At 43.0% G+C, this 16,956-nt stretch overlaps 5 protein-coding genes across 6 annotated transcripts; 2 read left to right on the top strand and 3 right to left on the bottom strand.

Moving 5' to 3' along the window:
• Positions 1-2,007: 2,007 nt before the first annotated feature.
• On the bottom strand, positions 2,008-2,682 carry LOC108051920 (kunitz-type serine protease inhibitor nigrescinin-2). Its single transcript, XM_017134209.2, has one exon. The coding sequence runs from the start codon at positions 2,637-2,639 to the stop codon at positions 2,292-2,294; it is 348 nt and encodes a 115-aa protein (XP_016989698.1). The 5' UTR covers positions 2,640-2,682; the 3' UTR covers positions 2,008-2,291.
• Positions 2,683-3,367: 685 nt separating this feature from the next.
• LOC108051934 (Fanconi anemia group I protein) lies at positions 3,368-8,961 on the top strand. Its single transcript, XM_017134240.2, has 13 exons — positions 3,368-3,551; positions 3,613-4,067; positions 4,127-4,362; positions 4,432-4,541; positions 4,596-5,046; positions 5,101-5,189; positions 5,244-5,356; positions 5,419-5,684; positions 5,753-6,096; positions 6,150-6,490; positions 6,551-6,882; positions 6,947-7,718; positions 7,782-8,961. Exons 1-13 carry the CDS (start codon positions 3,453-3,455, stop codon positions 8,608-8,610), a joined length of 4,437 nt encoding a protein of 1,478 aa, XP_016989729.2. The 5' UTR covers positions 3,368-3,452; the 3' UTR covers positions 8,611-8,961.
• Positions 8,962-9,084: 123 nt separating this feature from the next.
• On the bottom strand, positions 9,085-10,304 carry LOC108051938 (immune-induced peptides). Its single transcript, XM_017134245.2, has 4 exons — positions 10,178-10,304; positions 9,900-10,112; positions 9,243-9,838; positions 9,085-9,187 (listed from the first exon to the last, which is right to left on the bottom strand). The coding sequence occupies exons 1-4, from the start codon at positions 10,227-10,229 to the stop codon at positions 9,182-9,184; spliced, it is 867 nt and encodes a 288-aa protein (XP_016989734.1). The 5' UTR covers positions 10,230-10,304; the 3' UTR covers positions 9,085-9,181.
• Positions 10,305-10,549: 245 nt separating this feature from the next.
• LOC108051935 (PAN2-PAN3 deadenylation complex catalytic subunit PAN2) lies at positions 10,550-15,719 on the bottom strand. 2 transcript variants are annotated; one of them, XM_017134241.2, is made up of 16 exons: positions 15,554-15,719; positions 15,265-15,455; positions 15,035-15,204; positions 13,832-14,978; positions 13,658-13,772; positions 13,474-13,595; positions 13,321-13,420; positions 13,209-13,268; positions 12,848-13,146; positions 12,387-12,583; positions 11,967-12,329; positions 11,705-11,903; positions 11,437-11,648; positions 11,159-11,380; positions 10,993-11,102; positions 10,550-10,931 (listed from the first exon to the last, which is right to left on the bottom strand). In XM_017134241.2, the coding sequence occupies exons 1-16, from the start codon at positions 15,606-15,608 to the stop codon at positions 10,765-10,767; spliced, it is 3,729 nt and encodes a 1,242-aa protein (XP_016989730.2). In that variant the 5' UTR covers positions 15,609-15,719; the 3' UTR covers positions 10,550-10,764. The 2 variants fall into 2 exon arrangements, with proteins under 2 accessions (XP_016989730.2, XP_016989731.2); XM_017134242.2 differs by having other exon boundaries at positions 13,212-13,268.
• Positions 15,720-15,769: 50 nt separating this feature from the next.
• LOC108051937 (aminoacyl tRNA synthase complex-interacting multifunctional protein 1) lies at positions 15,770-16,837 on the top strand. The gene is made up of 2 exons (XM_017134244.1): positions 15,770-15,945; positions 16,003-16,837. The coding sequence occupies exons 1-2, from the start codon at positions 15,796-15,798 to the stop codon at positions 16,804-16,806; spliced, it is 954 nt and encodes a 317-aa protein (XP_016989733.1). The 5' UTR covers positions 15,770-15,795; the 3' UTR covers positions 16,807-16,837.
• The last annotated feature ends 119 nt before the right edge of the window (positions 16,838-16,956 follow it).

The raw sequence follows: 16,956 nt of genomic DNA, 5'->3' as shown, positions 1-16,956 counted from the left end.
ACTTTATTAATTATGACATCGATTGGAATTGGGTGGGAAAGAGTTATTAAAAACGCAGGAAGGCCGTCTCAGTAAACACTCTTCATTGAAAAACTTTTTTGCGATAATGCTTTACTTTAAAGATCGACCTTTCAAGTTCGTTTTAGTTTACTTTAATAGATAACTATGAGCTAAAACATTTTTTATACATATTTGATTTCTTCAAAATTGGTTTCCAAGCAAAGGAGATTCTTTAAAAAAGTGATTAATATGTAAAGTGTAAAGTGTCTTCTAAGTTTTTTCACTTCCCCAATGTCTTGGATTTGGATTGGACACTGTCCAGACTCTCTCCACAGAAGGGTATCAAACACATTGATGGAGCTGGAGCAGCAGCCGGTCCATTTGTCGCGTCGCCGTTGGGGATGTTGCAACTCCACGACTGGGCCCGCATTTTCGCATTTTGTTTTGGCTAGTGGCTTCAGGTCATTGATCCAACGATTTTGTTGTTGATACGAACGGGTGCAGGCCCGCACAATAATCTTGGAAATTTGCCCAGGCCCAGGCCCAGATCGAAACCCTAGTCCGAACTCATGTCGGCCATTTGCCCTCGGCGGCGTTTCGCTTCGGTGACTTCGTCTTCGAATTCCAAGTATGCATACTGGCTAAATTAGATCTCGTGTTGTTTCTTTCTTTTTTTCGTCTGGCTTATTGCCAATCGGCTTAGCATAAATTCGCACCTTTCAATTGTTTATGTTTACTTATTTTGACTTTGGCTCGGATTCGGTTTTGGATTCGAATTCGGTTTCTCACCGGTTTGTCAGTCCATCTGTGCAAGTGACTCCGTACCGTATCCGTGCGTATTTTTACCGCTGACGTAGTGGTTTGCCTAGACCTAGACACCCAACTACCGCCACCCATTGACGTGATTTGGTCCAGTCATCCGTCCGTATTTGACCTTTGTGGGATCTTGTTTGCTTGTGATCTTGTTTGCTATTGCTATGTTTATGGTGATGGTGATCGATCGATTCATCACCGATCGCATGAATGGGCTAGTTTTGCATTGAGAGCTCGAGCTCGCTTTGGACCATTTCCAAGTGAAATCTATGAAAGTTAAGCTGCCCCGGCTGATATTTGCCTCTGGCAATTGCGCCAAGCAATCTCTCATACTTTTTGAGGCCGTTGAAAATTGTTTTCGCGACTTTTGTCTTAGGTTACCCAATCAGTAGTTTAAAACTGTGATTATAAATATTCAGAAAACCAGTTGTCTATCTTTAGCACAGCATTTCTTAGTTTGGTTATCAACAAACATTTTAAGCTGCCAGAATAATCTAGAAATTACGTTTTTGGCATTGGCTTGCATCAACATGATCGCTTTTTGACGGAAAATAAACTTTGAGATTGACAGCAAATAAAATTTGTTGTTATTAATTATTGAATTATTTAAGGCCTTCTTTTAAGCATGTTTATATGTATACAATTAATCAACATGTAATACCTTTTAAAAAAAGGGTGTTACTTATACTGCAATTCAAAACATAAATAAACTAATCATTTAAAGCTTCTAGAATAATCTATAATCTATGTTTTTTGCATTGGCATGGATTTAGGATATCATTTTGAATTTTAAAAGAATTTATCGGTATTTTACTTTTTTTTTTATAAAAAATAAATTTATATTCAACATTTTCTTAAAAAATTAAATAACGTAATGTGATCAATCCGCCAATAATTAATATGGTCGTCTTTAAACTCTTTAAAACTCAATTAAAATACATTAAAACACTTTAAAAAAAATAAAATTTTCTGTGTTTCTCGAATGGCATTTTTCTTGAAAATTACCCTGTGATATTTACTTTTGAATAAAGAAAATGCTTCTAAGGACTATTACTTACACTATCTCGTTTTTTTACTTCTTAGAAAGCAATCTTGTACCTCCAAACACTTTTCTTTTATTAAATACACTTTATAGCTTTACTTTTCTTAACGTCAGAAAAAACCACCATTCCAAATTTGGTGTTCTATAAAACTCTTTATTCCATAAAAATATTTTATCACAATAACTTAAGCTCTAGATGGGTGGCGGGTGTTGGACACCCAAAAAAGTACAAAATAAATGGATCAATGACAGAAACTACATAAATATTAGGTAGAAAAGACGGTTAATCGCATGGATTGTGATGTACGTGATTTTTAGAGTAGAGTATGCTTATGCTGCCTTTGGTTCGCTACGTTGCAGAGCTCGAAGTAAAAGCAGGCGCCTTTGGCAACACATCAGCCGTGGAAGGCCGATCCCGATCCGCTTCCGGTTGACCCTACATGCCCTCACAGGTGGACATGCAGTCCTTGTAGCTGGAGAAGTTGTTCTCGTTGCCGTCGCAGCCGCCAAACTTGAACTCCACGCACTTCTTCTGCTCCGGATCGTAGCGCCAACGGGGGATTAGGGCCCGGCAGACTCCCTTGCGCGCCGGCATCAGGCAGAACTGCTCCGGATGGGTGTTGCGTCCGGTGTTGGCCACATCATCCAGCGAGATGGCGTCGAAGAAGTCGCTCACGTCGTCATACAGGTCCATGGGCTTCGTCTCACAGCTCCCCGCCAGAAGTAGGAGCACCACTGCCAGTCCCACACTTCCCACTCCCAGGGCTTTCAATTGTCCGCGCATTTTATGTATTTTCTACTAATTATGTTCACTTGTTCACCTGGCGATTGGCTTCACGCAACTGTTGGCGCTGCAGCTTAGCTTTTGGTTATATACGGCAGGTTGTAGTCCAAAGAGGGCGAAGGGAAACGGTTGGATATTCGTACTTCCATCTAAGAGCCACATGAAGTAAACAAGTAGAGCTTTCAGCCAGACTTCAACGCTCTTAAGTTTCTCTTTAACCGAGTTTGGTCAGCTTGTAAACAAACAATTGGTTTTTAATATTTTCAAAACATTTCTGTTACTTAAGATTGCTAAATTTGATTTGGGAAAAAATATAATCTGTTTTTTCCAGTTTTTATGTGCTTGGAGACAAGCCTGGAAATCCATAAATCAAATCCATAAGTTTAAATTTTTGTACGCTAAAATTTACGATAAAGCTATTTTGATCATTTTTAAACCTCATAACAAAGGAACGGATTCTTATTTAAGTTCTTTAACAACATGACGAAGAGCAACAGCTTGACCTTTATATTTTTGAATATAAAGAATGTAAAACAAAAAGGAATTATATAGCCTTACAGCCGAAGCTGTTAGTAATTAAAAATTCGTTTTTATGTATATATATAAAAGATTAGAATGTAGTTTAGTTGTTTAAAATATTTTAATTGTTCAGTAAGTACTTTAAAACACGAGCCGATTGTCGTACCACTGATCTATAACCAGGGTGCCATTGATATTTTTATCGTTAGTTTGCCATCTCTAATTTAGGGTAGTTGGTGAAATCTGGCGCGATTTTGTTTAAATTATAATTTATTTCACTAAAAGGACTCGAAAATGGCACGAGACTCAATTTTGACCTGGATGCGAAACCTGGGCGAGAAGGGGCGTCAAGATGAACTGGAATTGCTAATTCAAAATACGCCAATTGAACAGGTAATACTCCGTGAACTACAAGGCATCGCAATTACTATGAATAATATTTATTGTTTGGTAGTTACAAACCACGCTGAAGACCACATTGACGCGAAGCGAAGGGATAACCTTTTGGAATTACTTACTCCTGGGATTCAATCCGGACAGGGAGGATGCCGTGTTGAAGCGATTCGAGTGCGTGCGCAGCTTTATGGACCATCTGAGCAGCATGGAACTCAGCTATAAGCAGACCTTTGATCTAATTACCCGCCTGTCCCAGGACCTGGTCACCTTTCCCACCGACCAGCTGGCCTGGATCGTGGAGCACTGCATGGACGGGATGCGCCAAGGGGACCCCAAGTGCGTGGGCTGGAAGGATTTGCTGCCAAGCGCACTCTTGCTAATGTTGTCTAGGCCGCGGTTTCTTCTAAACGGCATCTTCATGGAGGGAACTGAGTTTAGGGATAGCACTGTAAGAAGTATAGCCACCATGCAATGGCCTTCCACGATCCTCACTCCAATTGCAGACATGTTTAAGTGGGTGACAGACCAGGAACTAACTCACCTTCTTTAACTAACCAGTGGTTTCTCTTTAGGTCCATAAATCTCAGCAGTGGAGAAATCTTGACGGTGCTGAACAAGTTCTCTGGCGCAGTGCAGGAGCTGTCGCCCATGGAACTGCCCGCCCTGTGTTTCCAGCTCTTTTCGATGTGCAGCACTGCATCGCAGTTGATTATTCCTTTGCTTGCCTTGGATAAGTATTTTCATCGCAATTTCTACAAACGCCTCTTCTCAGACATGTGTAGCAACTCCACCAACTTGGATAGCATTGGTTAGCTCGAACATTACCGGACTTATAAATCGCGCTAAATCTGCATTGTTTCCGTCTTTCGCTCTTTAGACTCGTATTCGGACAAGGAATTAAGGGAGGCGGAGGAGACTATTCTGCATCATTTGAACTACTGCACCATGTACAAGCTAACTGAAAAACATTTGGCTATAATGCTAAGGGTAAGCAAGTTTTTTTGTAAATAAGGAAAACCTATGAACTATCTCGTGTTTCAGAACTTTCTGCATATGCCGGATGTGATCCTTACTCCGTTTATGCTCAGCGCTATCATTTCCATGACCAGCATTAACCGAGACCCAGAGTCTGCAAGAATCTCTCATTCCATTTTGCTGCCTTTTTTGCGTAATGTGATTAAAAACAATGAAGAAGAGCGAACATTGGCGGACTACTCCGTATGGTATCGCGATACTTTACAGCGGAAACAAGTTGATTTGCAACAGGTGTTCGCTGTGCTTATAGATCAGAACAAAGACGGCAAGGATGTGATAACTCCTGGACTTGTTCACTTGGTATTTTACCTGCTGAAATCCCAAACTCCCAAGATGCATACATTAGCCATAACGTTCCTAACCAAGTTTATACGTAAACGTTTCATATTCGGCCAGGGCATTATAAAACTAATATCCGAGTGGATGATTGTATACCAGGATCAGAATCAATTCTCAGGTAAGAAAAGTATTTAATTAAAAAAAGTTGTTAAACTAAGATTAGTTTTTTTAGAATGTCTTACTCTTTTGAGTGTTGCTGATACATACACCGTCTCCGAATGCATTAAGACCATTCAAACTGTTATGGATCACATGCAATGGGCAAGTTTTATTGAATATTCTACTGTCATGTTACACATTTTTTATATAATTTAGCTGTCTGGTGAGCAATCCATGAGTATGATGAACTTTATTCTACCCTTATTGAAGATTTCCAATCGCGTTCGCGATGCACTGATTGATGTGCTTTGCAAGGCAATGAGCTCTAGGTGGGTCTCACTATTTATTTTTCAATAACAATCTAATCTACTATTTCGCCAATGTCTTCTAGTGGAATCCAAAAACGAAGAATGGCCATTTATGGGTTCTGTATGATTCTTAAACAGCTTAACAATAGTAACGCTGTGCGGCAGTCCTCAAGTGCCACCAGCTTCTGCACCCAGCACAGCATTTCTGGATATTCAATAATGACACAGAACACCCTGGGAAGTCGCAGCAATCCTCAACGTAATTTTGACATGCTCACCCTCGAAATTATTGGAATGTTACGAAATTGCTTGCAGCAGCAGTTTGAGATACGTTGCACCCTTTATGAGAGTACGTTGAACCAAAACAAATTCATTTGGAAATTCAGGATTACTAGTTTTAAAATGTATTTAATACAGATCTTCAGAGAGCCGTAGAGCTTAATGCTAAACTTGTGCCTCATGTGCTGCAAGTCATAGACTGGCACTTTCGCAGTTTTTTTGAGACCCCCTCTGCAGAAGAAGCCGGGGACGATCTGGACACAGTTTTTCGCATCCGCTACGATCAGTTGGTTAGCTCTAGCGATGACCAACATATGGAGATTCAGCTAAAAGATAACCTAGGCCGATTGATCCAATTCGTTGCCAACTGTTTGTCAATCTTTGAACGAGCTCCATCAGGCTACGACACTCGGGAGATGAATCGGCTCTTGAGTTTTTGTGTGGACCGTATGGTGGCCAACAGATTGCCATTGGAAGACATCGTAAGTAAATTCCAAAACTGAAGAAGAAAAAATAATAATTTAAATCGCTCTAGTCTCCCCCAGCCACACATATAAAATGTGCTCTTGTATTGCAACAGCTAAATATTATTGAAGGAATAATTAGCCACTTGCTACTAAGCTCGAAGCCACAAAACGATGCTGTTTCTCAAATTTTGCCGCTATTCAACCAGCATTGCAAACTTTTGGAGAGTCTTAAGTCATTGGCTGACGCTTCTAAGAAAGCCCATAAACAATTTAAGCAAACGGCCAAGAATAATAGTACATCAGCGTGCAATCTAACTATGAATGGTGTCCCTGTAAAAACTATGTGTTCACAACCTGAAAACATTTGGGATTTGGCCATACTAGACAAGCTGCTGCATTTACTGCTCGAGTGGGTTCCCTGTGGTTTTTATCTTTGCTCCGTTTAAAATCTTATTTTAATATTTTTCAGTGACGTTGTTGCCTTTGCTGCTTCTCAAAAGACAGGTCTCTTGCGGTCGAACGAGCCTCTTGTTCGTTATGTTTTATCGGTAACATCCAAAAGGGTGGAAACTATACGCCAAGAGCCTGATTATAAGCAACTAGCTTATAGTAAACGGACTTTTAAACAGTTGACAGACATTACCAAGATTATTTATGAGCGCTGCATTAACCGCTTGCCCGAGTTTTGGAAAGACTTCGATATGCAGAGCGCAGCCTTATCCACTCAGTGTTTTTCTGAATGCCTACGAACAGCCCACGAAATCTATCCCAAAAAGTTCCAAGATTTCGTCAAGACATTTGGTAAGCAAACAAATAATGAAATAATCTAATTAAAAGAACTTAAATCCCAAGGTTTATCTCTCAGATATGGCATCTATAAAGGGGAACAGGAACAAGGAAGCGATTTATATTGTACAGGATGTCTTAGATGAGTTTATGACGGACTATGGCAGTGATGAATCTATTTACAAAGATGATTTTATTGCCAAAGTGCCAATTTGCCTTTTGGAATCTCTGGAAATTCTTTTGGATCACATCGACTACGGAGAACGTGCTGCAACCGAATCATTCACTTGGCTCTTAAACTTTTGCTCAAAGAACGAAATTCTCAATAGCGAAATGGGTTTGGTGCACAGAATTCTATTCATTCAGCGGCAAAAGACCCATTTGGGTCCCTTTTTTGAAGGTGTTGCCAGACAATTGGGTTTCATCCTCGGCGTTCAAAATGAAGCCACTCCAATGGATTCCGTAGAGCTAAGGCTAAAATCGATAAGTACAGTGACTGCCGAGAGTTGCTTACAGCATCTCTATACAGCAGTTCAGAAGCAGCTGGCCGATGTGGATTATTTTGTAACCAAAGCCAATAATCTAAACTACAAATGTCAAGTTGTTCCCGAAATCGATCAAATATATTGGCGTGGTAACTTGGATGCAATGGATCGTTCTATATGCACTCAAATAATCCACATATCACGGACTTTGCTGGCTCTTACCAACGTTTGCATACCTCTGGGGTCTTCTATGGATGGGCTCATGAAATTGCTGATCCAACACTTCACTTGTATGAAGAATCTAACCAGACACTATATAGCGAGCTACACATCAGATACAAGCATTGAACACATTCGAAGCACAAAGTAAGTTTATTTTGTCGTATTTTTACCTGTTTTTAACTGTAAAAATATTTTATTTCGCGTTAGATTTGAACTGCTACTACGTGATGTGGGCAAACAGCTTCCAGCTAATATTTATGAGCTAATTACGTACATAGAAGCGAATACCCTTGATGAGGAAGCGCAGCAGCATTTAAAAAAGCGAAAGGTTGAGGCAGAGCGCGCCAAAGTGCTGCGAGAGACCCGTCTAATTCCCAAGGTAATAATGGTAATCGAGGACTTCAACAAACACATAATCCTACTGTCAAAGAAGACTAAAAGCCAGAATAGGCTTACAGATTACCTGCACTTGGGAACCATGCGTGACTTTGACATTAAGTCGACAGATCTTAGAGCGGCCATAGAGCGCAGTATATCGGATGGTCGTAATATATCTATAGAGGACAGTAATGCTGAGGATCCAGATCAGGATGAGGATGAAGACGCTCAATCCACAACATATCCTGGCGAAATCGAGGAAGAGGATGCTGAACCCGTAGTTGAAGAGAAGAAAGGCCAACGTCGGAGACGTGCTCTTAGCAGTGAAGCGGAGGATTCTCAGCCAAAACGAAAAAGGGGACGCAAAGCTGCGGAGAAGCCGCCAGCTAAAACCCTTTGCAATGATCCAGAGGAATCTGATGAAGGGCAACCTGAAACCACTTCAAAAACGCAACGGACCAAAAACGATTCGAAAGCGCAGCCTAAAAAGCGTGCTCGTGCATCAAATGAGAGTAAAACCGCTAAAAAATCGAATGTGCAAGTTGATCAGCAATCAACGAAACCAACAAAAGAACTTCGAAAACCGGAAGAACCCGTTGTAAAGGAAAAAACGCAACCCAGTCGTAGAGTGGGTCTTCAAAGATCTTCGAAAAAATGAATTTAAGTAAAATGTTGGGTAAACATATTTGATTTCTCAAGTAGATTGATCTTAATTTACCACAATACAATTCGGATTTAAAAAACTTAACATACTTTTTGCTGCTGAGTATTCAATAAATTAAAGATATTAACTTAAACCTTTCTGGAAAAAGCATCTGCCTGATCAAGTTTATATTTGGTGTATAGATACACAATTTTTAAATCATCATTCTAAAACAAAATTATTGTTTTAATGTTAAATACCTTTATATATATTTAAATTATCATTTTACAATGTATATATGTAAGTTTGCTGTGTTGAGTTTCCTATCAAAATTATCAATTACCCCGTGAAATAAACAACCGTCTGTTGATAAGAAAATGTAATATTTCTGATCTTTAGCTGCATTTATGTGCGGCTTTATCGACTAACCGAGTTCACTGTGCGCATCGTCATATTTTTTAATAACACTTTAATTTAATACCAAAAAAATACGCCTTTAATTCTTATTTTATTGAAAAGAGCATTAAAATCGTTACTAGTTTTTTACACCATTCTGTTCTTCTAGAGGTAATTAGACATCATTTCTTTAGTACTGAAAAAAATTAATATTTTTGGTCGAAATACGATTGTGGATTTATCCTACTCACGTGTTGAGTCTGTCCATGACCGGAAACAATGGCGCTTCCATCGGCGCCCAAGGTTACTGTTCGCCCATCTGGACGCTTCCACACCGAAACATTACCATCCCACACGCCAGCCTGATCGTCACGAGCCACAAAATTCTCTCCCTGGACGCGGCCGTCGTTGATACTGCGGCTGCTCCTTTGAATCACAAATCCTCCGGGACCCACATCCACAGTGCGACCAGGACGCTCCACATGGAATTGGGGACTGCGGCGACTCCTCTGGATCACAAATCCTCCGGGACCCACATCCACAGTGCGTCCAGGACGCTCCACATGGAATTGGGGACTGCGGCGACTCCTCTGAATCACAAATGCTCCGGAACCCACATCCACAGTGCGTCCAGGACGCTCCACATGGAATTGGGGACTGCGGCGACCTCTCTGGATCACAAATCCACCGGGACCCACATCCACAGTGCGTCCAGGACGCTCCACATGGAACTGAGGGCTACGAGATCTGCGAGGTACTGAAACCAGAGGTCCATAGCGTGAGTCCTGAACAGCGGGATATATGGGCTGTGCAACGACTGGACCAGGTGCTCTAATAGTATGAGTTCCTTTGAATAGAAATATTTAATAAGATTTTAAGTAAAGGCTTTAAGCAAGATTTTTCTCTACCTGGCCCCCCAGCCTTTTTCCGATGTACATAAGTATTTCCCTGTTCATCTGTATAGACGTGTTCCGCCGGCGATGAATTGTGCTGGAATTGACCACCTACTCCTGGGACCTTGTAGACTCCATCGTTTTGACCTCGAATGTAGACTTGATTGCCGGGTGTTCCGAAAACATGGGGTCCATTACGCCCGTCGTATGTTTGTTGCGGATCGGCAGCTACGAGAGTAATTAAACGACCATTAATCGCAGTTGGGTGCGGCAATGGAGATGGGGTTGCTCACCGGCGCACAAAAGACCGCAAACGATCGGCACGAGTAGTCCAAAAAAACGCATTACGACCTGTGTTCTCTGACGGAATACTGAGCTCTAACTAACTGGCTTGACTTGCTCGTGGTATTTATAAGTAGCTGCGCAGTAGACCAAGATCAGGTACTCATCAAATTAGCGACAGCCTCCGAAAAATTCCCGAACGTCCATGTTGATAAGGGAGTACGAATGGGAATTTCAGAACGCACTCAATTCATCGAATTGACCCACACGAATTGCCAATCAGTAAAGGCATTGCCTTTGTCTACCAACCTGATTGTGCATTTTGTAAACAAATTGATGATCTTTTAATTGGGAGGTCTAGCACAATAACAACCAAAAGTAGATTACTGATAAGATATACAATTTTTATGTTTTCCATTGATTTTGTTATAAAGATAGACAAATACAAAATTAAATACCAGAAGCTCCGTAGCAAAAATAAACGAATCAAAACATAATAATAAAGGGAAAGCAGGGGTTTTCAGATCGGAGTAGCATTTGTACTGACGATTACTTTGATTATGCAATTCGTCGAATGGGCAAAGGGTTCGGCAACGTATCAGTCCTCCGGCACCTTCCACTGAAGCAGCTTTCCTCGATCGTAAAGGGTTTTGAGGGCGTTGGCAAACTTCTTGTCTGCCTGCAGTTTCAAATAGTGTTTGTACAGCTCTAAAGTGGTCCGGGCATCCTCGATGGAGTCGTGCGTCTCGGATTGTATTTTTGTACCTGTTGTTGTTCAAGATCCGGTTAAAAAACAGAACAATGTCGAAGAGTAGCAAGTACATACCCAAAAAATGCCAGGCCAGAAATCTCAATGACACCATTCGATGGTGTGGCAGATGGAACAGGTGTACCGTGTCAATTATTTGCTCGGACGGCACGTAAATGTTAATGACCCTAAAAATCAAAAATGATTAAAATTTCTTTTAAATTGTTGTACATGTTATTCCCACCTAAAATCATTTTTCAGGCCATGTCCAACAAATATTACGCCAACATCGACCAAATATTTTAATTTCTGATATGAGTACTTAAGTGCAGTTAATCGCTTTTTGCTAAAGTTGGCATCCAAATCACCAGGTTTTATCCCCGAGAATTGTGTTAGGTAATCCACTACTTTCTCCTGAGTGGAGATATAATCATCCATGAATGGAATTCCTTCATCAGATCCTTGCCTAAAAATGCAATTAATTTTATCTGGAGGATCTAAAGATGTGGACAATGAAATTACCCCCGAATACATGAAATTCGGGCCACGCTCATATGACATGGCTTGATAGTCGCCGTCTTTCCGTCTGGTCGAATTTCATTTTCCTCCGGATTTAGGGTAACGAACTCAGCATCCATTGCGACCAAGTCACCCGACTGCGGCATCTCGTTCGTTTGTAGCGGCTTCAGTGTGGCGTCCGTACTTACGTTGCCTGTTATAGGATTTACCATGTCCTGGAAATGTAGAAGATTAGTTTTCCGCTACAAATCTAATTATTTTAGGTTTGCACCTCTAAAAAGGGGTTGGATAAGATTGAGGGTGAGTCGCTGCTGCTCTCAGATGGAACGGTTTCATCACTTTCAGTGACGGTGGAGCTCGTAGTACTCGCAGATTCGGAATCATCCTCCACGCTCCTGTAAAACAATACACAGGGCACTTTCCAATCCAAAGTAAACCATACCGATTCTTGTGGCGATACGGGAGAAATGCTAGCAATATTAATAACAATATTATAACTTGACAAATTATTAATATTAATGGACCGAACTCACCTGAAATCATTGAAAATGTACCATTGATTTTGGGGATCCTCTGGGGATTCCGCCAGTTTCATGGTGTGATATTGCCGCTGCACATTTATCAGGGACACCAAGTTCTTTTGGGTGCCATCATCGACTTGGCAGACCACAGCATGTAGAGCGTACATTCGATTGTTGTCTCCACTCTTTGTTTGTGACTTTTCACCCTCCTCCTCCTGCTCCGATTTTCCAGCTCCTGCATCTGATTGAGTTTGCACCTGCAGTTCTCCTTGGTCGTTGATGCACATGTTAAAAGTGAGGGGAAACCATGACTTCTGACGACCACTAGGAGAACTATTGGTATTATTTGCTTGATTTGTGTGCGAAGGCGACTTTCTGCAATTTGAGAGGAATATAATTATAAGGACAGGGTTCAGATATAAGATAGCTAACCGATCCGGATGCATGAAATGACAGTCGCTCCGAGAACAGTTGGCTCCATAGCGGCATGGTTTACTAGTGCTCAAAGAAGTTGCAGCATCGGCAGACGGCTTTTCGCTGCAGCGATTAAGCTGACGCTTGAGGAAGCTAATGTCTTTATCGTTGTTTAGGCCGCAGTTAATAGCCAGCATTTGAGGAAGGGAATTGACCTGTTTAAAATGTAATTAATTAAATAAACTATAAGTTAACTTGGAAATGTTTGTTATAAGGGTTTTAAAAGCTGTTTTTGCAGTGTCGCTCAAAAGGATTGAAGAAATATGAGTCGACGACTAGTTTTGGTTGAATTTGTGACATCGGTTTAGCTACAATTCGAATTACTAATTACTTATGAAAGAAAGTAAGTATTTTTCTAGGTTTCAATTATTTAATCTAACTATTGTAAGGATATGTTTCAAATCGGCTTCGATTATTACCTTCACGCTTTGATTAGTTGGGGAAAACTTTTTACAGTTCTCGCAGAAGGCCTGTATGCTCTTCTCGGAGCTGAGAGAACGCTTCAAAATGGTGTCAAAGTTGAAATACTGCTCACTATCCTTAATGTGGGTAGGGTACGACATATTGCAGGCAAGTAAAATGTTTTCCTTTGATTTCTCCACTTGACATTTTATACAGCGGTTTACACAAATTTGCTTTGTCCCAAAGATTTTACTGATTTCCGTTTCTGCGTTAATCTTACTGCGTTCCCGTTCTTCCTCTTTAGAGCTCTCATCAGCTTAAAGTGGGAAATAAGATTGAAAAAAAAAATTGTTATTGAAAGTTATATTATCTACTCACCACATATGGAGTCATACATGTCCGAGGAGCCACTTGTTTCAGACGGGCTCGTGTTTTCAACTATAACAAAATCATATATTTAATTCGAATATAAATGTAATTGTAGATTTACCGTTTGTAGATGTTTGCACAAATGCGCTTGAGGCGGAGCTGTTCTTGCTGGAATCGAAGATTTCGTAATGCATTTGATGCAGAATGAATCGGTTCCAGTTCTGAGGGTGTGCATAGATTAAATATCTGGTTATAAATCAATGGAATTACTAACCTGTATGAGAGTGATAAGGTTAACATTGGAGGAGCGATCCGTGAGAATCAAGCCCAATGCCGAGGCCTCCGGTACAGTGCGAAAAGAGCGCAGGAAATTGCTGGCTTGGCATGGTGAAGAAGCTGAAAAACGCATAGAAAACTTTATTTTCTAAGCAGGAGCAAGATTTTGAGGGCTAACTAACCAGTACTCTTATCCAACATGTTGAAAAGGAAACCCAGTTCGCAGGACAAACAAAACTCCTTGGTGCAGGAATGCTCAATCAGCTTTATACGCAGCGGTTCTGTGAAATATAGTACCTATACGAAATTGAATAGTTAATAAATTAGGATTAGCCTGACTATCAAGGAATTCGAACCTGCAGCATGGCATTGCAATAAGAATTAGGCAATGTTGCCTCCAGTCCAGCGAAACAAGTTTGATTATGTAGCTCAAAGTCGAAGTCCTGTGTGCCCAGCTTTGTGTACTTAAGCTCGACTTTGCGATACCGTCTTGGAATGATTTTGACGCCGTTTTCTGCCTTGGTGACCGCTGCAGCTCCATTCCCATTTGCGCTACATATGCCTCCCTGTTCAATAACGTACGGAATTTGATTCCGGCGAATGGTGCGCGGGTTAGGCGAGTACCCAATAGGTCCCTGCATTTTCATGTTGTTCAGCACATCGGGATCAATGGTCTTGGGCCTGTGGTAGCGATAGCGCAGCAGTTCCTCCGGCCAGTCCGAGAACCATTGCGTGCCCGTTGTCAAGTGGGGCAGCATAACCGACGACAGCGGGAAGTTGGTGTCCGTGATGGAGACCATCGGCAGCTGAGGGACAACGTCTGCAAACTCTGTGTTTCGCGAGAAGGGATTGAACTGCGGCTGGGGCGTCTGCACCGCAGCAATCATGTTGATGTGGCCCGACTGATCGCCAAATGCCATGGCCTGAGAGGAGGAGCTTATGTCGAAGCTAAGGCACTGGCTGCCATTGGTGATGATCTGATACATGGAGACACGCGGCTCGCTGAGCTCCACAGTGTCAACCAGCTGAATCTGCCCGTAGCTGGACACGACGGCCAGACGAGATGTAAGTGACGGCAGGAATTTCAACATCTGCGGATCAATCACCACTTGAATCGGCGAAATAAGGCGCAACATACGTAGATCGTAGACCATGAGGAAGCGGTCGATGGATATGTTATTCTGACGACCACTGTATCCACAGGAAATGAGCAGGTTGCCTTGGACACTAAAGTCCGAGAGTACATTGGCGTGCGTCTTGATTGTATGCTGGACACTCAGGCTGTTCAGGTCGCGCAAAGTGACCGTGCCCAGCTGGTCGCCGGCAAATAAAAAGCGAGAGTTCTTGCGCAGCACAGTGCATCCAGCGGCTCCCACATGCTCTAGCCGGGTTTCCTTGAGAGTGCGCAAGTCAAAGTCGATGAGCTCTTCCTGCAGCCCAGCCATGACCAGGCGGTTTGGCGATAGTTGCAGCATGCTTACCATTTCGGTCATGTTGTTGGACCTGCAAGGTGGATTAGATATGATTTCGTGGCAACTTTGGGTCAGATTGTGGCATACTTATGGGTGAACTTGGGCAGGCCCCTGCGGATCTGGTGGCGCAACGAAGTCTGCGTGAGCACCAGCACTCCGGAGTCCAGGGTGGTGATCTGGCGCACAATGTCATTGGGGTGCACCTGAAAGGAGGTGTACTTTTGCATAGAGCTAGTGTAGTAAGAGGTTACATGGCCCTGGGAAACGACAAAAGGATTTATTAGAAGCGGAAACCCTGGTTGTGGAAATGGACTCACTCCCTGATTTCCCATCCAGACCAGCTCTTCGTAGTCGTCAAACGCCACGCTGGAGACCCCAAAGTGCTCCCCGCCGTCAGCGAGCACCGGTACCAGCTCCACGTAGTCCGGTTCCGTGGTGCCAATGTTGAAGCCATTGAAGCTGGGCGAAAAGTGCCCGGTTCCTCGCGCAGATCCCGCGTCATAAACACCTTTTGCAAAAAGTAAACAGAAAACAAAGGAGAAAGCTTAGTTGGCTTGTATGTGTATGTGTGTGAGCGTTGATCCGAAAAGTGACCCCCTGACCCACTTAATATGTCCTCGGAGGCGCCGATCGGGTCGGTGCCGCAATAAACGTAATCCATCTGCGGCACGGTGATGGCCTCCGTGTGTTTATTGTTTATTTTTAATTTTGCTCAAAACTGCCAGCCGTTTTTGCGTTTGCACTGATCAGTGTGACCCTATCTGGGCTGCGGATAAAATCCCCTTCCAAAAAATCAACCTGTCCAATGTGCGGCGACGCGACTGTTAAGTGTAAGAAGAAGAACTGCAATGCTACGTAAAACTGCCACGACTGTGGGATCCGCATGTAAAAAGTATTTCACGAAATTCGAGAAAAACAGGAGAACCATGTCCGATCTGCAGCTGATTGCCAACAACAACGAGCGCGCCGAAGCGCTGATCAACTCCATTGAAGCTGAGGCAAGTTTTCCCGCTTGCTATCATCTGCCGTACTTTTGATAACCTCCTGCCCACCAGATTTCTGGCATCCAGCAACAACTTGTGGAGCGCCAGAAGCAGGATCTGATCAAGGAGAACGCCGAACTGGCCAAGGAGGTGGAGGCCGCACTGGCCCAATTGGTGCAGCTGGAGCTGAGGAATGGCAAAAAACAGATTCCAGTGCCAGGATCCCGGGGATTCTGCACTAGTGCGGCACCAGAAGCACCTCCGACTGGAGGTGCACCTGCTTCCACCGTTGAGGCCACCAAGGTGTCCAAGGAGCCCAAGGAAAAGAAGGTCAAGGAAAAGAAACCGGCCCCTGAGAAACCAGCCGCCGCTCCAGAGGCTCCCGTGGACGTAGGCCGTTTGGATTTGCGTGTGGGCAAGATTGTGGAGGTGGGACGCCATCCCGACGCCGACAGCCTGTATCTAGAGAAAATCGACTGCGGCGAGGCCGCCCCGCGCACCGTGGTGTCAGGTCTGGTGAAGTTTGTACCCCTGGAGGAGATGCAGAATCGCCTGGTGGTGGTCATGTGCAACCTGAAGCCGGCCAAGATGCGCGGCGTCACTTCTGAGGCGATGGTCATGTGTGCCTCAACGCCGGATAAGGTGGAGGTGCTTAGTCCGCCCGCCGGAGCCGTGCCCGGCGATCTGGTCCACTGCGAGGGCTATCCACGCCAGCCCGATGCCCAGCTCAACCCTAAGAAGAAGATCTTCGAGGCGTGTGCTCCGGACCTGATGACCAACGGCGATCTAGTGGCCTGCTACAAGGGTGCCGCCCTTCATGTTCCCGGCAAGGGCAACGTGGTGGCCCAAACCCTGAAGAACGTCAATGTAAAGTGAGCCAATAAACGAAACATCACCGCCTGCAAAAGCTTTCTGCAAACAAGAGTCCTGCAAGAATTAACAAAAGGAATATGGGCTCAGTATTCTCCCAGTTTCTAGATAGTAACCATTAATAAATCTTATAATCGTTATGCTAATGCGAAGAAA

This window comes from Drosophila rhopaloa, unplaced genomic scaffold (genome assembly GCF_018152115.1).
Source record: "Drosophila rhopaloa isolate 14029-0021.01 unplaced genomic scaffold, ASM1815211v1 contig_115, whole genome shotgun sequence".
Classification (NCBI taxonomy): Eukaryota; Metazoa; Arthropoda; class Insecta; order Diptera; family Drosophilidae; genus Drosophila; species Drosophila rhopaloa.
Note: the sequence above shows the minus strand (reverse complement) of the source record. Positions and strands in the feature narration are given on the sequence as shown.